Source organism: Lepus europaeus, chromosome 5, assembly GCF_033115175.1.
Source record: "Lepus europaeus isolate LE1 chromosome 5, mLepTim1.pri, whole genome shotgun sequence".
NCBI classification, from domain to species: domain Eukaryota; kingdom Metazoa; phylum Chordata; class Mammalia; order Lagomorpha; family Leporidae; genus Lepus; species Lepus europaeus.
In genome coordinates, this window is record NC_084831.1 from 21,027,740 (window position 1) to 21,051,239 (window position 23,500).

Below are 23,500 nucleotides of genomic sequence, written 5' to 3' on the forward strand. Positions count from 1 at the left end.
GGTGGTTAATCCTCCGCCTGTGGCACTGGCATCCCATATGGGCGCCGGATTCTGTCCCGGCTGCTTCCAATCCAGTTCTCTGCTGTGGCCTGGGAAAGCAGTAGAAGATGGCCCAAGTCCTTGGGCCCCTGCACTCGCATGGGAGACCTGGAGGAAGCTCCTAGCTCCTGGCTTCGGATTGGCACAGCTCTGGTGGTTGCGGCCAATTGGGGAGTGAACCAGTGGATGGAAGACCTCTCTCTCTCTCTGCCTCTTCTTCTTTCTTTGTGTAACTCTGACTTTCAAATATATATATAAAAATTTGAGAGTGGGAAATCAGACATACCAGGAAGGAGCACTTAAATGCCTCTCTGAGATATAACAGTGAATGGAAACTAAGACCAGCAGCACAGTGTTGTTTTGTTCTCTTACAATGTTTGAGAGTTTTAGAAATAAGTATGGAACAGGTGAATGAGTTGGATTTAACCAGGATTGTGGTTTTACTAGGCAAATGTGACACATGGAAATAGGAGAGAAAGTTAAGTACGGCTGTAATGTTTGTAATTTGGTTACAGCAGATTTTATCATTTAAATAGCACGTGGAAGAAACTGAAGTTCTTTCTGAGGGAAGGGTCAGTGGGTGACAGTGAAAATATAACAGAATATTTACCTGGAAGTGTAAGACATCATATGGCCTGTGTGACGATTTTGGAATGAGAGTGTGAATGGTTGATGGCAAAATAGCACATAAGAACTGTGGAAAACCATGGCGTGTGAGGTGCTGTCTCTTCTGTAGGGGTAGTGAAGCTAATGACCAAGGCTTCCTATACCCATTAGGTAACTAATAACAAATCCCTTGAACATCCTCATTTTGTATACTGTACTATCTTGGTCATCGAATCTCCCTTATACAGTACTGTGCCTAATATATAACATGAGTTCAGTACACATTGCTGAATAAATAACAAATGCATAAGAAAAAAAGTGAATGTATTCTGAAGAGAAACTATTTTGGAGGGAAATTTTAACCATAAGCCAAATAATTTAAAAACATAAAGGTAAGAAAAAAAAGAGTGGTCAATCCAAAGCATACACATACACTAACCACAGTAATGAAAAAAAATTACAAGTACATCATTACAAAGAAATTTAACTCTACATACTTCAAAGTTTGCTCTCCCGACTCCTGCATCTTGGCTTTTTTCACCTGCAAAAATAAACACACGAAAGTATCAACACAGTGATTTGATTTTTATTATGTATAGCTACTTGAATACAGTTTGCCCTTGGTATTTGTGGGAGACTGGCTCCAGGACCCCCATGGACACTAAAATCAATAAATGCTCAAGTCCCTTACATAAAATGCAGCAGGATTTGCATTTAACCTACACATACTCTCTGGTATATTCTAAATTATCTCTTGATTACTTACAATGCCTAAAGCAATATATATGCTACATAAATGGCTGTTAAACTATATTGTCAAAGGAATAATGACAAGAAAAAAGCCTGCACACATTCAGTATAAATGCAACTTTTTGCCCACTCTTTTTTAAAATATTTATTTACTTATTTGAAAGTCAAAGTTACACAGAGAGAGAAAGAGAGGCAGAGAGAGAAACAGGTCTCCCATCTGCATGTTCACTCCCCAACTGGCCGCAATAGCTGGAGCTAAGCTGATCTGAAGCCAGGAATCCGGAGCTTCTTCCAGGTCTCCCACGCGAGTGCAGGGGACACAAGGACCTCCTGGGCCATCTTCTACTGCTTTCCCAGGCCATAGCAGAGAGCTGGACTGGAAGTGGAGCAGCCGAGACTCAAACTGGCGCCCATATAGGATGCCAGCACCGCAGGCAGTGGCTTTACCCACTATGCCACAGTGCCGACCCCTGCCCATATTTTTTTTTTTTTTTTTTTTTTGACAGGCAGATTGGACAGTGAGAGAGAGAGACAGAGAGAAAGGTCTTCCTTTGCCGTTGGTTCACCCTCCAATGGCCGCCGCGGTAGCGCGCTGCGGCCGGCGCACCGCGCTGTTCCGATGGCAGGAGCCAGGTGCTTCTCCTGGTCTCCCATGGGGTGCAGAGCCCAAACACTTGGGCCATCCTCCACTGCACTCCCTGGCCACAGCAGAGAGCTGGCCTGGAAGAGGGGCAACCGGGACAGGGTCGGTGCCCCGACCGGGACTAGAACCCGGTGTGCCGGCGCCGCAAGGCAGAGGATTAGCCTGTTGAGCCACGGCGCCGGCCCCTGCCCATATTTTTAATTGACTGTTGGTTGAACCATGGATGTGAAACCCAAGTACCTAGAGGAACACTTTAGCAGGGCAACATTAATCAACACATTATAGAGTAATTGTTTCATTTTGTTCTGTTTAGATTAATTTAACCCCCATTATATTTTAAAGTTAGAGAAGTCCATCTCTAAAATTAAGATAAGGCCAGCACCACAGCTCACTGGGCTGGTCCTCCGCCTGCGGCGCCGGCACACCAGGTTCTAGTCCCGGTTGCTCCTCTTCCAGTCCAGCTCTCTGCTGTGGCCCAGGAAGGCAGTGGAGGATGGCCCAAGTCCTTGGGCCCTGCACCCACATGGGAGATCAGGAGAAGCACCTGGCTCCTGGCTTTGGATTAGCGCGGTGCGCCAGCCACAGTGCACCGGCTGCAGTGACCACTGGAGGGGTGAACCAATGGAAAAGGAAGACCTTTCTCTCTGTCTCTCTCTCTCTCTGTCCACTCTGTCAAAAAAAAAAAAAAAAAAAAGAAAAAGAAATAATTGGTCCTAGTAGAAACTTGGGTAGTATTCTGTTATTCAAATTATAGCTTTTTTTTAAACATTGATTTTAATTTACTTGAATTACAGAATTTAATTTACAGAGTTACAGAGAGAATTCAAGACAGGGAGATTTTCCATCTGCTGGTTCACTCTCCAGGTATGGGGAGACCAAAGCCAGGAGCCCAAGTACTTGGGCCATCTTCTGATTCTTTTTCCAGGACATTAGCAGGGAGCTGAATCAGAAGTGGAGCCGCTGGGACTTGAATAGTAGCCCAAATGGGATGCCAGCCAAACAGGTGCCAGCTTTACCCTCTTTGTAACAACACTGGCCCCATCAAATTATAAATTTTTAAAAAAGATTTATTTATTTGAAAGGCAATATCAAACAGCAAGCAATGCTTCACTATCCAAATGCCTGCACAGATGGATCTGGGCTAGGCTGAAACTAGCAGCCAGAAACTCCATCTGGAGCTCCCTCATGGGTGGTAGAAACCCAAGTACAGAAGCCATCATCTGCTGCCTGACAGGCCCATTACCAAGAAGTTGAACAGGAAGCAGAGGCAGGACTCAACCCCAGGTACTCCAATATGGGATGCAGACATCACAAGTGATGGCTTAACCTTCTGTGCCATAATGCCCATCTCAAATTATAAATATTTAAAATATTTCAAGCCAAGCCAAGAAGGCAGAAACTTCGCTAGACAATTTGGAACAAACATATCAGGTAGAAGAAGCAAAGCTATTTAATATGATTAAATTTAGCATTTCAGACAAGGTAAATAACATAAGGCCCATAAAATTTCTCATGGGCATCTATTCCTCATGAGAATACATACCACAAAATAAATAAAACCAAACACTCTTCATTCGTCACTTACACAAATTATATCCAATGCTGCTTTTAATTTTCACAGGTACCAAAACAAGTAAAATAAAGGAAAAAAAGGGGATGTGCATTTGACACAGTGATTAAGATGCCACTTAGAATGCCCATAACCCACATCTGAGCGCCCTGGTTTGAGTGCTGGTTCAGCTTCTGACTCCAGCTTCCAGCTAGGAGGGAGCAGGTACTGGCTCAAGTACTTGGGTCACTGCTACCCTAGTGCCTCTGCAAGATCCAGAATGAGTTCCAGACATTGGGCTTCTGCCTAGATCACCTCTGGCTATTATGGGCATTGGGGGAGTAAACCAGCAGATGGAAGATCTCTATTTGATTCTCTCTCTGCCTTTTAAGTGGATTTGAAAATTTAAAAAGTTAAAAAAATACTTGTCATTTTAAAAATAAAATCAGGCCGGCACCGCGGCTCACTAGGCTAATCCTCCACCTTGCGGCGCCGGCACACCGGGTTCTAGTCCCGGTCGGGGCACCGATCGTGTCCCAGTTGCCCCTCTTCCAGGCCAGCTCTCTGCTGTGGCCAGGGAGTGCAGTGGAGGATGGCCCAAGTGTTTGGGCTCTGCACCCCATGGGAGACCAGGATAAGCACCTGGCTCCTGCCATCGGATCAGCGCGGTATGCCGGCTGCAGCGCGCCTACCGCGGCGGCCATTGGAGGGTGAACCAACGGCAAAAGGAAGACCTTTCTCTCTGTCTCAAAGCAGCATTTAAAGCCAAAAGAAAAACTTAGGGGGCTGGTATTGTGGCATAGCAAGTTAAGCTACCACCTGCTACACTGGCATCTCATATGGATGCCAGTTCAAGTCCCAGCTGCTCCACTTCTTCTTCTTCCTTTTTTTTTTTTTTTTTTTTAAGATTTATTTATTTTATTTGAAAGGCAGAGTTACAGAGAAGCAGAGGGGACAATCTGAAGCCAGGAGCCAGGAGCTTCTTCTAGGTCTCCCACGCCAAATGCAGGGACCCAAGGACTTGGGCCATCTTCCACTGCTTTCCCAGGCCATAGCAGAGAACTGGGTCGGAAGTGGATCAGCTGGGACTTGAATTGGCGCCAATATAGGATGCTGGCACTGCAGACAGCGGCTTTACCCACTACACAGCACCAGCCCCACAGCTGCTCCACTTCTGATCCAGCTCTCTCCTACTACTGCACTTGGGAAAGCAGTGGAAGATAGCCCAAGTACTTCGGCCCCCACACCTATGTGGGAGACCCCGATAAAGTTCCAGGCTACTGGCTTTGGCCTGTTCCAGTTGTGGCTGTTGCAGGCATTAGGGGCGTGAAGCAGCAAATGGAAGATCTCTCTGTCTCTGCCTCTCTTCTCTGTAACTCCAGCTTTCAAATACATAAATAAATCTTAAAACAAATAAACAAACAAAAAAAAACTAAGGGGCCGGTGCTGTGGCAGCCCATATAGGCACTTGTTCAAGTCCAGGCTGCTCCACTTCTGATCCAACTCCCTGCTAATGTGCGTGGGAAAGCAGCAGAAGATGGCCCAAGGACTTGGGACCCTACACCCAGGTGGGAGAAACAGAAGCTCCTGGCTCCTGGCCTCAGCTTGGCCTATCCCTGGCCATTGTGGCCATTTGGGAGTGAACCAGGGATGGAAGATCTCTCTCTCTCTCTCTCTTTCGTTTCTTCTCTCTCTCTGTATCTCTGCCTTTCAAATAAATAAATAAATCTTAAAAAAAAAAACAAAAAAAACTTAGGTGGGTAAATCCTTAGTAAGCATGACAATAAATCCAAAATTCATAAAGGAGAAAATAAACAGACTTAATTATACAAAAATTTAAAACTTCTGTATGATACAAGATACCAAAAATCAAAGATAATAGTGAAGAATCAAAGAATGGCCTGCAGACTAAAAGAATCTAATTGTATCACAAATTTAAGATACAATCTCACGGAAAGAGGTGAGGGGGAAATTATCCAACTTTATTAATGTTACTAATTATCTGTAAAATGGTCAAGCACTTTCTCAAAAGGTTAAATACTGATTTATCATTTGACACAGGAATTCTACTTATACAAAGGAGAAATGAAAACATTATCCATGGAAAAAACTTGTAGATGAATGTTCACAATGGCATTATTCAAAACAGTTGAAAGGCAGAAACAATCTCAGTGTCTATTAAGTGATAAAATGGTGTAAACATATAATGAAATATTACTGGACAATAATAGGGAATGAAGTATTGACATATGCTACTACATGGAAGAACCCTAAAAACATTATGCTAAGTGAAAAAAGTCAGTCAAAAAAATCACATATTGTATGGTTGCATTTATATGAAATGTACACAAATAAGTCAATGTACAGGATTTGGGAACCTGAAAGAATTGGGGGTGGGGCCAGCGCTGTGGCACAGCAGGTTAACGCCCTGGCCTGAAGCGCCAGCATCCCATATGGGCGCCAGTTTGAGACCCGGCTGCTCCAATTCCAATCCAGCTCTTGCTATGGCCTGGGAAAGCAGCAGAGGATAGCCCAAGTCCTTGGGCCTCTGCACCCGCATGAGAGACCCAGAAGAAGCTCCTGGCTCCTGGCTATGAATTGGTGCAGCTCCAGCCATTGTGAACAATTGGGGAGGGAACCATCAGATGGAAGGCCTCTCTCTTTCTCTCTCTGCCTCTCCTCTCTCTGTGTAACTCTGACTTTCAAATAAACAAATCTAAAAAAAAAAAAGAATTGGGGGAAAATTGCTAATGTTTTTTTTTTTTTTTCCCAGAATGATAAAAGTATTCCAAAGTTGATTCAGGTTGGCCAGCACTGCGGTACAGTGTGTTAAGCTGTTGCCTGAAATGCCAGCATCCCATACAGGTGCCAGTTTGAGTCCAGGTTGCTCCTCTTCTAAGCTCCCTGCTAATGCACCTGGGAAAGAGCAGACAATGGTCCAAGTACTTGGGACCCTGCCACCCACATAGAAAACCTAGAAAAAGTTCCAGGTTATTGGTTTGTACTGGCCCAGCCTTGGCTTTTGCAGCCATTTGGGGAGTGAACTAGAGAATGAAATCTCTCTTTTCTGTCTCTCCCTTTCCATCTCTGTAAGAGAAAGATTACAACTACCTACCTGCTATAAAGATGAAATTTAAAGAGAAAGAAAGAGGGGAAACTGCTTATAAAAAACAAAGTGCCATATAATTATTGAATTTCAGTGTTAGCACCAAAGATAGTAAAAACATAGTTGAATCCTAAAAATTTCTAGACAGGGTTAAGAAATACTACTCTAGGGGCCAGCACTGTGGTACAATGGGTAGACTGCTGCATGTAATGCCGGCATCCCATATGAATGCTCGTTTGAACCCTGGCTGCTCCACTTTCAATCCAGCTCCCAGCTGATGGCCTGAGAAAAGCAGCAGAAGATATCCTCAAGTACTTGGGACCCTGCTACCCAATTGGGAGACCAGGATGAAGTTCCTGGGTTTGGCCAGGCCCAGCCCTGGCCACTGGGGCCACATGGGGAGTGAACCAGCAGATGGAAGATCTCTGTCTCTCCCTCTAACTTTCAAATAAATCTTAAAAAGGGGGGAGATGGATGGATTTCAAACAGTTTATGAGATATAATTAGAAAGAGAAAAAAAAGGGGAGGGGCCAGCACTATTGCATAGCATGTTAAGCTGCCATCTGCAGGGCTGAAAACCCTCATGGGTGCCAGTTCAAGTCCCAGATGCTCCACTTTGGATCCAGCTCTCTGCTAATGTGCCTGGGAAAGCAGTGGAAGATGGCCCAAGTACTTAGGCCCCTGTACCCACATGGGAGATCTGGAAGGAGCTCTTGGCTCCAGCCATTTGGGGAGTGAACCAGCAAATTAAAGATCTCTCTCTCTTTGGTTCTCCTGGTCTTTCGGTAACTCTGCCTTTCAAATAAATAAATCTAAAAAAAAAAAAAAGAAAGAAAGAAATACTACTCTCTAAATTTTTTTAAAAAACTTGTAATATGCATCTCAAATGTCATTCTGAAATCATTTTGAGATGACTTACAAGTATATAATTATAGTGGCTATAAAAAGGAAACGTTTATGTCAGGACTGATCCAAACAGTCCAACAAAGAGAAGTACACTGTTCTGTTTATTAGAAAATCATATTCTATACACTAGAGGGGGAAAGGGCTTGATTATAATTTATAGATAAAATTTCACACATAAAACTATCAGCTATTCATTGACCATGCATGTTAACATCCATCCAATTATTAATTTGACTTCCAAAATTTGACATGGAGAAATTAGGATCTAGGGAGTGAGATAAACATTCCTAATTGCTAGAAAGGTAAATACCTATGGAAGAAACAACTTCATGTTATGCCACTGCATCCTGGGTTTGACTTGTGAAGGAGACAAAATGATATCTTTTAAGTTTATGGGCTATCAGACTGAAAGAAGTCACATTTGGGCCTAGTATAAATTATTGGGCATCGGAGATCCTGAATCTAACCTGGATGTAACAACTCATGGAATTTGGGGTCATTTCCCTTGGGAGGAGTTTTGGGGAAGGGAGGCACATACTGTCCTTATTCTGTGAAAATGGAACAGTTAAGTGAACCAAAAGGAATATGATAGTAGCTTCACTGATACATGGTTAACAATCTTCTTGCTCATTCCAAGCAAACAGGATGACTGCATTTTTCACACACACCCTTGCTGTCAGTTCAGAGCCATGTCAATTCTGGTCAATGGAAAGGCCACAGAAGTGATGTAAGTCATTTCCAGAAATAGCCCTTAAAAACATCCCATGTGATCCTTCAATCCTCTCTTCTCCTTTTGGAAACCACAGAGGCCACATATTGAAGACAGTGGCATCACGAGACAAAGGTAGCTTTCACGAAAGATTGGCTCAAGAATGCTACCAATCCATGGGAATTAATGTGAGAGTAAAAATTGAATTTTTTTTGGTATTAAACTACCAAGACACTGAAGGGTTATATGTCATAGTAGCTAGTAAAATTTCCCCAACTAGCAAATTACTATGGATTCTGAACTGCTAAGTACCTGTAAATAGGAATTCAAGTTCATATTCATCCTATCATCATTCAACAGAGTTTTTTTACCAAGTCTTCCTGATAAGAAACACAATGATAAGCAAAATACACCTCTTGACCTCAAGGAACCTGTAGTCTAGTTTAAAGAAAATTAATAGAGAATTTATAAAACAAGGAGATTAAGGATTCTAGCAGAAGTATAACAGGCTATAGACACATACAACTAGAACATGAAAAACACATCCTGCTCCTATTACATGCTTGCAAAATTTTCTAGGCTGTATTTTCATAAAGAAAAGTAACATGTACCACTTCCTATTCTTCCTTAATACGAATTCCAAGAGGCCATTTAAGATAGCAAATCAAATCAATATTTATCTAATTTCAGAAAAAGGCACACAAGACAAAAACAGAAGACCCTTTAACATAAAAATTATCTTAAAAGGTAATTTCCTTTTTAAAAAATGTCAAGTGTCAAAAGCCAAAACGAGGCCATGGCAAGACAAGAAACTCATACCACTTGAGGACATTTAAGATTAATTAATTTATATATATTAAATATTTAAAAGGAATTAAGAACTGAATTTCATATCTAAGGTCCCACCTGTTATAAAATTAGCTAGCTGTCAGAGAGGACATTATAGCACAGTGGACTAAGCTGTGGCTTGGGATGCCTGCAAGGCCACTCTGCTTCTGATGGATCTCTCTGCTAATGCATGTGAAGCAGGAGATAAGGGTCAAGTCCTTGAATCTTTGTCACCCATGTGGGAGACCTGGATGGAGTTCCTGGCTCTTGGCTTCAGCCTGGTCCAGCCCACGCTGTTGTAGCCATTTGGGGAGTGAACAAGTTGATGGAAGCTCTCTCTCTCTCTGCCTGTCTATCTCTGACATTCTGCCTTACAAATAAATAAATAAATAAAATTTTTTAAAAATTACCCACTTGTCAAACTATACCTTCTTCTTTTTAAGAGCTGCTTCTTCTTCTTCTTCTTCTTTTTTTTTTTTTTGACAGGCAGAGTGGATAGTGAGAGAGAGAGAGAGAGAGAGAGAGAGAGAAAGAAAGGTCTTCCTTTTTGCCACTGTTCACCCTCCAATGGCCGCTGCGGCCGGCACATCTCGCTGATCCGAAGCCAGGAGCCAGGCGCTTCTCCCAGTCTCCCATGCGGGTGCAGGGCCCAGGGACTTAGGCCATCCCCCACTGCCTTCCCTGGCCATAGTAGAGAGCTGGCCTGGAAGAGGGGCAACCAGGATAGAATCCGGCACCCCAACCGGGACTAGAACCCGGTGTGCCAGCGCCGCAAGGCGGAGGATTAGCCTGTTAAGCCACAGCACCGGCCAAACCATACCTTCTTTACTACAACTACTTACAAAATACTAAGTCATTCAGGGAAATTTAGGTAAAGGTAAGTTTTATGGCAGAAAGGGTTATATACGATCTGACCAGCAAACACATCCTCCTTCATTTTCTAAAAACTAACACTAGCCACTGATTGTTTTAAAATGACATTTCCAAATGCACTATTCACTTTGTACTGCTGAATTTTATAAACAGACTTTAACATTAAGTTAGACAAAATAAATTTTTAGAACATTAACACTTTTTTTCAAAAGGGAACTATTAGGTAATCTTTTCCTTATTTAATTTCTAATTTGCAATCTACAAGTATAAATGAATAATATTAGAATCTCTTTACGATAGCTTTTCTACAATGAGCTTAAATTGTTAAAGAAATACTTACTGGCTGTTCTGGCAAATCTTGCTCTTCTTCCATGAGGACCAATATTTCTTTATTATGCCTATGTGACTGGACTAAGTGTCTCTCTCAGCAGTCTTCAGAGTCTGTTTAAAAAAGAGGATTCAAAGCTTTAAATACTTTTAAGATATTATCATTGAGGCCATCAGAGAATAATTTTTTAATATTTTGCTGCCCCCAAGCTTTCTACGTGAATTCCAATCTCAAAATCTCAAAGTCGCACGTGGCTTTTCAAAACTGACATGCTGCACCAAGAGAGGTGTACACAATGACTTTTACAATTCCTTGCAAAAGCCAACACATGGAACCACTTCTGCTGGTTACTATAGTGCCTAATGTATTAAACATTTTATGATGACAGCCATGTGCAGGTAATAAAATAATTTTTTAAGGATTAGAGTTACATTAAAAATGATAGAGACTGGCCTAGCAAATCAGTAAGTTATGATAACATCTAGCCTGCTTTAATGTGGAACATTTACATAACTATTAACACAGACACACAGAATCACTTTAAATAGGACAAATGAGTATCAATTAAATACATCATACCAACTATCTTTATATGTAATCAATTTAAAGGAAAACTCAATTCTTATGCATCTGAATGAAAACAATCAGTAAAGTGAAACCTGGAATCTTAGAATTAAGTGAAAATAATCACATAAAGCTAGAACTCAATTCAATTCTAAATCAATGAGCTTCAATTAAATATATTGCCTAGAGAATTATTTAAACAGTATTTTTATCTTCTCAGACCCTGCTCTTCCTGTCTTGATTTGCAAACAAAAATAAAAATATAATTTTTAGCTCTGCTTTTATTGGTAAAACCACCTTACTGCGCCCTGCCAACAGCAGAAATTAAAAAAACTAAATACATTATAAAAATGAAATATTCTATTTCTATGTAACACAAATGAGACTAGCATGTTTCTCAAAAAAAGTGATCCTTTTAAAGTCACTTATTTTTACTTCTACCAATCACAAAGGCATGAAATCTTATTGCAGATGTAATGAAAACAAATAACATGAAAAAAAAATTTCAGAAACTTCAGTTGTACCAGTATTCTATCACTCTATTTCTGTTACTCTTCACAGTGTGAAACAACTCACTCTGTTTTAGTCACACTCCAGAATATGAAGAGAAAACACGTGTAAGGGCTACAGTCAGATGTAAACCTGCCCAACTCTGACACAGCTTTACTCCCTGCCCTGATCTAGAATGTCACAAGAAAAAAAAAGTTTAAAGGTCAGAAGCACTTGATTCTTAATGCATTCACGTGTAGCTCAGACAGAGGGCCTCGAAGCTAAGTTCTCCTCCTCCATGACGCACGTAACTCGTGCTGCAGAATTACAAGTGCAATAAATAAAGCCCACAGGAGGTAACATCCCTGCACTTGTTTTGCTCAACTCAGAAGAGCATATCAATATGACGTGAAACTGAGTCACAGCTGTGAAAGATGAAACATTTTTTGTTTTGCCAGTTTACATCTTAGTTTTAAATTGAAATATCTTTATAGAATGTTAGTACTAAGTGTACATTAAGCACATATATGATTCCATAAAAATAGGGCCAAACTCATTTGGGAAATGTAATGTCTTATTTAAATTTTTTTGTGACCAGCTTTCATTTATACAGAAAACAAGTATTCCACATTTCCTGTAACTGAGGGCTATGAGTAAAAACTGTGATCTCTAATTGGTATATTCTCTGGCAGAAGAGAGGGAGGGGATGTCCCCCCTAAAAGGGAAGGGGCCATAAAACCCTATTCTGGGGAAGAGGAAGATAAGACGAATTGTGAAAAAGATATTCAATTGCATGTGCTTTAATTCTGTTTTGAAAAAGATCTGAACACTCAAGAATATTGGACTTTTTTATTGGTCAAAAGGGGTTATGGGACTGAAAAAGAAGCACTACTCTAAATAGTAGGGAAATAAATTCTTAAACCACATAAAACCAAACTGCTAAAATCTTCAATTTTGTTTTTTAGAAATATAGCATTACACTGATTTTTACGACAGAGAGGAATCTGTTATTTTTCTTGCAATAAATTCCATGTTACATCGTAAGAAAACCTTTAAGGGAAAAATCGGAAGACATTTCTTTCTACCACCTGTATTTCTTCTCTCGAAGTTAAGTACCCTTTGTTGTTTCCATCTTACAAATTACCTTTATTTTCTGAGCTTTTCACTTTAGGGGGATAAAATGGACATAGAAGTTTTTATTCTGAATAAAAACTTTAAAATTAGGCTTGCTAATTCTCTCCACTGCCTTCCCAGGCCACAGCCAAGAGCTGGACTGGAAGAGGAGCAACCGGGACTAGAACCGGGCGCCCATATGGGATGCCGGCGCCGCAGGTAGAGGATTAACCAAGTGAGCCACGGCGCCGGGCCCAGGGTGGTTCATTTTATGGTTCTGATATAAGCACTGGACTTCTTATAGTTTACCAATTTGCTATTAGAAGAAGCTTCACATTTGGTTTCACTGTTCTGGACAGAATTACTCTCTTGCTAATGTAAGAATAACATACATGCTCCAAGGAGTAGAGTATTATAGATGGCTAAACGAAATACTTATTTTAGGATTGAGGTAACTGAACCAAAGAAATGAAAACACTGTCTCACAAACTTGTAAGTAGCAGAACCAGCGGTAGAACCCAAGACCCTGGAATTCCCTTGTCTGAAGCTTTCCCCCCTTCATGTAAAACTGAAAATACTTTACATTTTACATGTCTAATACTATTACCTTAGGTTATTCTTTTTCTTTCATTAACTTTAGTTCTTCTACGTTATATTACTTTGTGTGGTTTTTAAAATGTTTTAAATTTGTAAACTTCTTTTCCAATGTATGGATTGATACTATAAGGACCTCCTAAACGTCTGGAGATTACTTTTATGCTACTTACAGCCTGGCAAAAATAATTCTCTTTACAACTGTAAGTCCTTAATTTACAATGTACAGACTTTGTTCTAGCACTAATGAAGTAATTTTAACTACACGGTATATGAAAACAAGTTATTTTACCATTTCTAGATAGAGATAGCACCATTATTTCAAAAAAACAAAATACTACACAACCTACTAAAACCTCAAAGTTAAGGAGAGCTTCCTGCTTCGTTATTAGTTAATAATTAACAGTCCCTCAAAACTTTTTCTCTGATCTCTCCTTATGGCTTGTAAATCTGGCCATTAATTCTGCTGAAACTATATTCATTTTTCCTTACAAATTTCTGGGAAATTTGACCTTAAATTACAAAGAGGCAGAGACCACTTTATTCTTATCAATATCTGATAGCACACAGCAGGCATTCAACAATGGCTGTTTAATCAAGCACAGCTTCCAGGCTCTTGATTTCTCTAAATATTTACTTAAAACCAGATCATTAGGAACCTTCAGCGTTTAGAGGTGCAAAAATCACACATTTCTCATTTTCAACAATAATGCCTAAGTCATAACTTTAACTCTTTATAAGGTTGTTTAAACAGATTTGAAACTTTTAAAGTTTGTGTTCCTCTTTAAGTAACTGGATTCCTTACACTCATGTGCAGGTATCTTCGTGAACCAGAGGATGGCAGTATACTTGTGTATGTGTGCTCTCTCACACATACATAATCTTTTTTTTCAAATGTGAAAAAAAAAAAAAAAAAAAAAGAGGAAGTGGAGGGTGAGGGCAGATGAGGGAGGAGGGGAAAGAACTGGAGACAGAGGAGACAGGAATTCCCTTCCCTAAACACAGACATACACAGCTATCATGAAATAGATTTCTGTCCAAAGATAGGTCCACATCCTAATGCCCAGAACCTGGGAATGTACCTTATTTGGAAAAAATATCTCTGCAGAAGTAATTAAATAAAAATTTTGTGATGATATTATTCTGGATTATCTAAGTAAGCCCTAACTGCCATCACAAGTGTTCTTATAAGAGGAAAGCAGACAGAAATTTAACACAAATACAGTGAAGGCAACGGTAAAATGAAGAAGAGACTGGAGTGATATGGCCAAGGAATGCCAACAGCCACCAAAAGCTTGAAGACGCAAGGACAATTTCCCCCAGAGGTAGTGTGACCCTGCCAACACTTTCATTTCAGATTTCTGGTCTCCAGAACTGTGAGAGAATAAATTTCTGTTGTTCTAGGCCTCCAAGTTCTGGGTAATTTGCTATAGAAACCACAGGAAACTAATATAAACAGCAAAGTAGTTTACATTTGTCATGTTTGTTCTTGCTATTACCTCTCAGAGCTTGTTGGCCATCTCCTGGCCACTCAATGAAATACAGAAGCTGAAAACGAAGAGGGGAAATGAAGAAATGTTAACAACAGAATATGACGTATATGCAGCTGAAAAGGTGCTTCCAAACATTAAAAAGAAAATGTGAACATAAAACATTCAGAGAGTTTCCAAATAATTGGAAAGTCTAATAGAACTACCACACAACTCCACAGTTAGCAAAGTTAGCATTCTTTTGCTTTCACCCTGGATCAAACTGGAAATACCTGTAGCAATATAGTAACACCGGCAGTCCCAGGTACTTCATGGATCTCAAGAAGCTTTATAGATCTTTCCAACAGCACTTAAAAGGAACATACAATTACTGCATTCTATTTGGTGAGTCTTGCTTGGGAAAAACTTTATTATGTGAGTTAAACCTGGAGAAGATACACAAGTCCTTCTTTCTAGTTCATCTTAGTAATCTTAGGCAAACTATGCTTCAAATTAAAGCTCATATTTTTCTATTATGATTAAAGTACATATTTTGCATTTTTTTCTTGTAGTCATTTGTGATATCTATAGAATTATTCCAATAAATGCATTTACTAGACATTTAATTATTAATTTTGTAGCAATAAAAAGCCATCATAGGGTAGTATTAAATAATCAGAAATTTTATCACTAGAAAAATGTGACTTTTCTAATGCAAATTATTTTTTTGCATATATTTCTTGCAGACTATCTTTTTTAGTATATCTTGAACACAGTCCTACTTTTTTTGTTTGTTTGTTTTTAAAGATTCACTTATTTATTTAAATGGCAGAGTGACAGAGATAGGGAGGACGAGACAGAAAGAAAAGAGAGATCTTCCATTTGCTGGTTCACTCCTTACATAGTCACAACAGCCAAGGCTGGGTCAGGCTGAAACCAGTAGTTTCATTCAGGTCTCCACGTAGGTGGCAGGGGCCCAAGTACTTAGGCCATCTTCTGCTGTTTTTCCAGGTGCATTAGCAAGGAGTTGGATTGGAAGTACAGCAGCTGGGACTCCCTAGGAGCCCATATAGGATGCTGGCATCACAGGCAGCAACTGAATCAGCTGCATTACAAGGCAGCCCCCTAAATTCTTTCTAAACATAAAATATTCATATACTATTTCAAACCAGAAGAAAAACACTGAAATAATCCAGGGTAGAATATATCAAATATTATTCTGAGAAATATACCAAATAATATTCTGGAAAAAGAATTCTAATTACTTCTGGCCGTTGTATGTCAAAAATTCATGTCAATGCTAAAGATGCCATTTAGCCAAACACTAAAATGTACAGATGAAATGCAATAAAATATAAAGACTTAGCTAACTGCACCAACAAAAGCCATTGATTCCTCAGAGCAGGCATTTGTGCAGCAGTTAAGATGCCTCGTGAACACCTGCAACTCATTTGGCATAGTGCCTGACTCAAATCACGGCTGGCTTCTCTGTTTCTGAACCAGTTTCCTGTTAATGCGCAAGCTGGGAGGCAGCAGATGATGGCTCAAGTACTTGGGTCCACACCACCCATATGGGAGACCCAGACTGAGTTCTGGATTCCTGGCTTTAGCCTGGCCCTGTCCTGGCTGTTGCAGGCATTTGGGGAGTAAACCAACAGATGCAAGATCTCTCTATGTCTCTCAGCCTTTCAAATAAAGTAAAAAGAAAGAAACAAAAGAGGAGCTGGGGTTGTGGCACAATAGGTTAAGTCTCTGCCTAAGGCGCCAGCATCCCATATGGATACCAGTTCAAGTCCTGGCTGCTCCACTTTCAATCTAGCTCCCTGCTAATGGCCTGGGAAAACAATGGAAGACAGCCCAAGTGCTTGGGCCCCTGCACCCACATGTGAGCCCCAGAAGAAGCTCCTGGCTCCTGGCTTCAGAACAGCCCAGCTCCAGACATTGTGGCCATTTTTGGTGTAAATCAATGGATGGAAGACCTCTCTCTCCATCTCTCCCTCTGTCTATGTATAACTCTGCCTCTCAAATAAATAAATAAATCTTGAAAAAAAGTAGTTTTCAAAAACACAAAAAGCTGTTAATTTTACCTTCCAGTAACAAAGTGAATGAAAGGTAAATTTTCTTGATACAAAGTCTTAATTGAGGGAGTGCTATTCCCACTTCGTTTCCTACTAATGAGCACCGTAGGAGGCAGCAAGATGAAGGTTCAAGTACTTCAGTCCTTGCCTTGCAACCCAAGTGAGTGGCCAGGATTGAGTTCCAGGCTCCTGGCATCAGCCTGGTCCAGCATGGGTTGTTGCGGACATCTGGAGAGCGAACCAGTGGGTAGAAGAGCTTTATCTATCCCTATGCCTTTCAAATACGGAAGACTCTTAATTGAAGCAATTTTTCCCAGAAGCTCTCTATACTAGTTTCTGGCCAAAAGGCAAGGATACAATATCTATAGAGACCAGCAGTTCCAAAGTCTGGAATCTTTTCTGAATACAACTCAGAAGATAATACACAATTAAATTCTTTCACCAAAAGAAAAGTACATGATGTACAGAGCATTTGGGGATAGCATGAACTGAAAAAAATACTCTTATAAGAAATTAGAACCAAGACTAGTAGTAGTAAAGCTTATAAATTGGTTCAGACAGAAATAAATTAAAATAAAATTGTACTAAATGCTGGGATGGGCATACGGTCTAGCAGTTAAGACACTGGTTGGGATACCCACACTCTATATTGGAGTGCCTCGTTTGAGCCCAGCCTCTGCTCTGAATTCCAGCTTCCTGCTAATGTACATTCTGGGTAGCATCAGGTGAAGGCTCAAGTGGATGAGGCTCTGCTGTGCAGATTCAGCCTGGCCCAGCCTAGGCCACTGGAAGCATTCAGGGAGTGAACCAGCAGATGGGAGCTCTCTGTTTCTGTCTCTTTCCTCTCAAATAAATAATATTTTTAAAGTCCATAGAAAATGGAATAAAAAATAAATAAAATGAAATTATACCAAAAATACAATCTGGTATCACGGATTGGATTCTGGAATTTAAAAAGAATATTAGTGGAAAGAGTAGTAAAATCTGAATAAAGTCTGGAATATAGTAAATAGTAATGTATCAATGGGTTTCTTAATGTTGAGGGGCATATATGGTTATATAAGATGCTAACAAGAAGGGAATAACTGGGTGAGGGGCAAATGGAAATCCCCTGAACTATCTCTGAAACATTTCTGGAAATCTATGATTACTCCAGTGAGAAAAGTTTATTTTATTTTATTTTATTTTTAATTTTTGACAGGCAGAGTGGACAGTGAGAGAGAGACAAAGGTCTTCCTTTTGCCGTTGGTTCACCCTCCAATGGCCGCGGCGCACCGCACTGATCCGATGGCAGGAGCCAGGTGCTTCTCCTGGTCTCCCATGGGGTGCAGGGCCCAAGGGCTTGGGCCATCCTCCACTGCACTCTCGGCCACAGCAGAGAGCTGGCCTGGAAGAGGGGCAACTGGGACAGGATCGGTGCCCCGACCGGGACTAGAACCCGGTGTGCCGGCGCCACAAGGCGGAGGATTAGCCTAGTGAGCCGCAGCGCTGGCCAAAAGTTTATTTTTTTAAAAACAGAGATAGCAATATAGACTTACTAGAATGGTTAAAACAAACAAACCTGGGCAGGATGTGGAGCAACAAGAACTTTGTGCAAATAGAAACTGTACACAGAAGAGTAGAGCACAGCCATTATGAAAACAGCCTGGCAGCTTCTTATAAAATTAAATGTGGGGCTGGCGCTGTAGTATAGTGGGTAAACCTGTGGTGCCAGCATCCCATATGGGTGCCAGTTCAAGTCCTAGCTGCTCTAGTTCTGATCCAATTTCCTGCTAATGCACTTGGGAAAGCAATGAAAGATGGCCTAAGTACTTAGGCCCCTGCAGCCATGTGGGATACCCAGAAGAAGCTCCTAGCTCCTGACTTCAGATTGGCCCAGCTCCGGGCATTGTGGCCATTTAGGGATGAACCAGTGGATGGAAGACATCTCTCTCTGTTTCTCTCTATATATAACTCTTTCAAATAAATAAATACATCTTTTAAAAAACATATTAAATGTTTACTTACCATACAACCCAGCAAAGTCCCTCTACCTAACTGAAATGAATACTTTGGGTCACATAAAAACCAGTATGTGAATGTGTAGTGGGTTTTTTCCCCACATATATGCCAAAAAGGACATACCTCAAATGTCCTTCAAACTACTGAATGAGCAAATTGCAGTACATCTATACAACAAAACACTACACAGCAATTCCTGAAAAAAATCTAGATGAGCCTCAAATGCATTATGCTAAGTGGAATAAGCCAGCCTCAAAAGCCTACATATTGTATAATTACATTTTTTAAAGATTTATTTATTTGAAAGTGAGAGGGAAGGAGGGAGGGAGGGACAATCTTCCATCTGCTAGTTCACTTCCCAGAGAGCTGTAACGACCATCGCTGAGCCAAGCCAAAGCCAGGAGCAGGAGATTCTTCCAGGTCTCCCACAAGGGTGGCCAAGCACTTGGGCCATCTTCCCAGGCCATTAGCAGGAGCTGGATCAGAAGTGGAAGTGGAGCAGCTGGGACACAACCCAGGACCCATATGGGATGCCAGTGGTGCAGGCACTTTACATGCTATGCTATAATGCCAGCCCAATATAATTACATTTAGACAACATTTTTTTTTCTAACTATAGTGACAGAAAACCAATTTGTGGTTGCCAGGTGTTAGGACGGGGAAGGTGCTGGGATGATGGAACTATTCTGTGTATTAATTATGGTAGCAGTTACACTACTGTATGCATGTATAAAACTCACAGAACTATACACTAAAAACTACAGCAGCTCGGGCCGGTGCTGTGGCACAGCACACTAAGCCTTTGCCTACAGTGCTGGCATCCCATATGGCCACTGGTTCAAGATGCAGATGTTCCACTTTTTTTTTTTTTTTTAAGATTTATTTTATTTATTTGAAAGAGTTACATAAAGGGGTAGAGCCAGAGAGAGAGAGAGAAAGAGATGTCTTCTGTCTGCTGGTTCACTCCCCAGATGGCTGCAGTGGCCAGGGCTAAGCTGAATCCAAAGCCAGGAGCCAGGAGCTTCTTCCAGGTCTCCCATGCGGGTACAGGGGCCCAAGGACCTAAACCATCCTTCGCTGCTTTCCCAGACCACAGCAGAGAGCTGGATTGGAAATGCAGCAGCTGAGACCTGAACTGGCATCTATATGGAATGCCAGCACTGCAGGCCGGGGCTTTAACCCACTGTGCCACAGCACCAGCCCTAGATGTTCCACTTCTGATGCAGTACCCTGCGAATGCACCTGGGAAAGCAGTAGAGGATGGCCCAAGTCCTTGGGCCCCTGCACCCATGTGGGAAACCGGGAAGAAGCTCCTGGCTCCTGGCTTCAGCCAGGCCCAGGCCCAGCCATTCGGGCCATGGGGAATGCACCAGCAGATGGAAGATTCTCTCATTCTCATTCTCTCTCTCTCTCCGCCTTTCAAATAAATACATAAATAAATCTTTAATATTAAAACTAAAGCTGCTATATATAAATTATACCTCAAAAATTACAATAGGATCTATTTAGACTTTTAGAAAGAAAATTACATATTAAGTTAAATAAAATTCTATAATTACAATACAAACAAAATTATAAATACTATTGAACCAATAGTTTTTTTTTTGACAGGCAGAGTGGACAGTGAGAGAGAGAGACAGAGAGAAAGGTCTTCCTTTTTCTGTTGGTTCATCCCCCAAGTGGCTGCTATGGCCGGTGCGTCGCGGCTGGCGTGCTGCGCCGATCCGAAGCCAGGAGCCAGGTGCTTCCTCCTCGTCTCCCATGTGGGTGCAGGCCCAAAGCAGCTGGGCCATCCTCCACTGCACTCTCAGCCACAGCAGAGAGCTGGCCTGGAAGAGGGGCAACCGGGACAGAATCCGGCGCCCGGATCGGGACTAGAACCTGGGGTGCCGGTGCCGCAGGCGGAGGATTAGCCTATTGAGCCGCAGCGCCTGCTGAACCAATAGTTTTAAGTACCGAGTTTTGAAACATTGGCTAACAAAATCATAAACACAGGTGGATCAACAGTTTGAGTACAGAGATCTGAAATGCAGGCTCTATTACCTGCAATCACCCTAACAGAAATTTTCCATTAGACAGATGACTTAAATAAGGGCAAACTGCATAAATCCTTTTTTATTTTAAAACAGATATTCTTTCTCTACCTAGAATTCTACCTCTTTTTTTACAGAGTGGACAGTGAGAGAGAGAGAGACAGAGAGAAAGGTCTTCCTTTGCCGTTGGTTCACCCTCCAATGGCCGCTGCAGCCGGAGCATCGTGCTGATCCAAAGCCAGGAGCCAGGTGCTTATCCTGGCTCCCATGGGGAGTAGGACCCAAGTACTTGGGCCATCCTCCACTGCACTCCCGGGCCATTGCAGAGAGCTGGCCTGGAACAGGGGCAACCGGGACAGAATTCGGTGCCCCAACTGGGGCTAGAACCCGGTGTGCCGGCGCCGCAGGCGGAGGATTAGCCTGTTGAGCCACGGCGCCGGCCAACCTCTATCTTAAACCACTAAAGGTGTAACTATACAACATACAGCATTCAAAAGCAATTACTTCTAAAATAGAAGAGGATATTCATTTAAAAAAGAAAAAATCTTAGGCTTCCACCTTCCAGAACTTTGAGAAAATAAATTTCTGTTATTAAAGCCACCCAGTCTGTCGCATTCTGTTAAGGCAAAATGAGAACAACTAACTTCACATACTTTGCTTTAGTTCCCTAAACATGGTTTCCTTTAGTTCTTTGTCTAGTAAATCCAATGCCTAGGCCTTCTCAGGCACAGTTGTATTTTACTGCTTCCCTTCCTGCCTGTCAAGTCTTCTTTCCATGTCTTGCAATATTCTGTTGAAAATCACTTTAAATAAATAATGTAATATGGGGGCTGGCGCCGTGGCTCACTTGGTTAATCCTCCACCTGCGGCACCAGCATCCCATACAGGCGCCAGGTTCTAATCCCAGTTGCTCCTCTTCCAGTCCAGCTCTCTGCTGTGGCCCAGGAGGGCAGTGGAGGATGGCTCAAGTGCTTGGGCGCCTGCACCCGCTTGGGAGACCAGGAAGAAGCACCTGGCTCCTGGCTTCGGTTCGGCGCAGTGCCGGCCATTTTGGGGGGTGAACCAATGGAAGGAAGACCTTTCTCTCTGTCTCTCTCTCTCTTACTGTCTACATCTCTGTCAAACAAATAAAAAAAATGTAATGTGGTGACTCTGAAAATCAGAGTTTCCCCCTACCTAGTATTTTTGTTGTTGTTACTATTTATTGTTGCTGTTGCTATTAGTGACTTTTATAAACTAATTATGTAAAGTCTAGATTCTTTATCATATGTTGCCACTAAAGTCTTCGTTCTGTTAGTGGTCAGCTAATGATTGGACAGATTTCTTTCCCACGCCCACCCCCAAGATTTGCCTGAAAGAAGTCTTCTACTCTGTACTAATGGGCTCTAGACACATGTTAGGACTCCTCTTCAACACTCAGCCAGCTTAGCCTTGACTTCCTGCTTGCGTGGCTCACTAGGCTAATCCTCCACCTGCGGTGCCGGCACACCAGGTTCTAGTCCCAGTCGGGGTGCTGGATTCTATCCTGGTTGCTCCTCTTCCAGTCCAGCTCTCTGCTGTGGCCCGGGAAGGCAGTGGAGGATGGCCCAAGTGCTTGGGCCCTGCACCCGCATGGGAGACCAGGAGGAAGCACCTGGCTCCTGATTGGCGCAGAGCACCGGCCATAGCAGCCACTTGGGGGGTGAACAAACGGAAAAAGGAAGACCTTTCTCTCTGTCTCTAACTCTGCCTGTCAAAAATAAATAAATAAATAATAATAAAAAAAAAAAAAAAGAAAGAAAAAGATCAACCAGAACTGAGAGCACAGGGCCTTCTTAGAGCTTTCCTAAGCAAGCACACATGCTTCCACATGTGCAAACAGCCTTCTGGATTCCCAGAAGTTTGCCAGAGCCTTACAAATTTACTTACGGACATCTCATTCCCTGGCTTTGCCTTTTAAGCTTTTTGGTAAGCCTGCTGTTTACCTAAACTGCTATTCACCACCACAGGCACTTGAGATGTTCAACAATTGCCTGTAATTGTTTTCAATGAATACTCCAGGGAGAAAAGGCTGTTTGTATTGAGTGTGCTCCAAGTTAGGGCAAATACAGATGTTCTTGCAAATAAGGTCATTCAAGGAGCCAATAGATAGGTAAAATAATGAGATTCTCTGAGAATGGGGCTTTGAAGGAGCTCCAAACTGGTATTGTCTTTCCAGTGCTTTTCATCCTGACTGGAAGCTACTGGATTTCTTATTTTTTATTTTTTGACAGGCAGAGTGGACAGTGAGAGAGACAGAGAGAAAGGTCTTCCTTTTGCCGTTGGTTCACCCCTCAATGGCCACTGCGGCCGGCACAGCGCACTGATTTGAAGCCAGGAGCCAGGCGCTTCTCCTGGTCTCCCATGCGGGTGCAGGGCCCAAGCACCTGGGCCATCCTCCACTGCACTCCCGGGCCACAGCAGACAGCTGGTCTGGAAGAGGAGCAACTGGGACAGAATCCATTGCTCTGACCGGGACTAGAACCCGGTGTGCCAGCGCCACAGGCAGAGGATTAGCCTATTGAGGTGTGGGGCCGGCAGGAAGCTATTGGTTTTCAGGGCTATCATGGGTCTGGAGAGAGAGCTGTGAGGAAAGAGCAAGTTAAAAAGCCACAAAAAGGGAAGGCATTTAGTCTCCAGGTTAAAGACACTCATATCTCACCTTGGAGTACCTGGGCTTGATTCCCAGCTCTTGCTTCCACTACAGCTTCCTGCAAAGACCGAAGCTAGGAGGCACCAGTGATAGCACAATTGGGTTCCTGCCACTCACATGAGAGGCAAAGGAGGGAGGGAGGGAGGGGGAG

The 23,500-nt window shown here is 42.1% G+C and overlaps 1 protein-coding gene across 4 annotated transcripts in view; it reads right to left on the reverse strand.

The window, feature by feature from the left end:
* Positions 1 to 23,500, reverse strand: part of EYA3 (EYA transcriptional coactivator and phosphatase 3) — a 107,916-nt gene that overhangs the window by 67,598 nt on the left and 16,818 nt on the right. For all 4 annotated transcript variants that reach the window (XM_062190752.1, XM_062190754.1, XM_062190751.1 and 1 more), the window contains exons 2-3: positions 10,350 to 10,450; positions 1,143 to 1,186 (exon numbers count right to left, since the gene is read on the reverse strand). In XM_062190752.1, coding sequence (XP_062046736.1) covers positions 1,143 to 1,186; positions 10,350 to 10,382 — 77 coding nt within the window. In that variant the 5' untranslated portion in view covers positions 10,383 to 10,450. The remainder of the gene's footprint in view (positions 1 to 1,142; positions 1,187 to 10,349; positions 10,451 to 23,500) is intronic.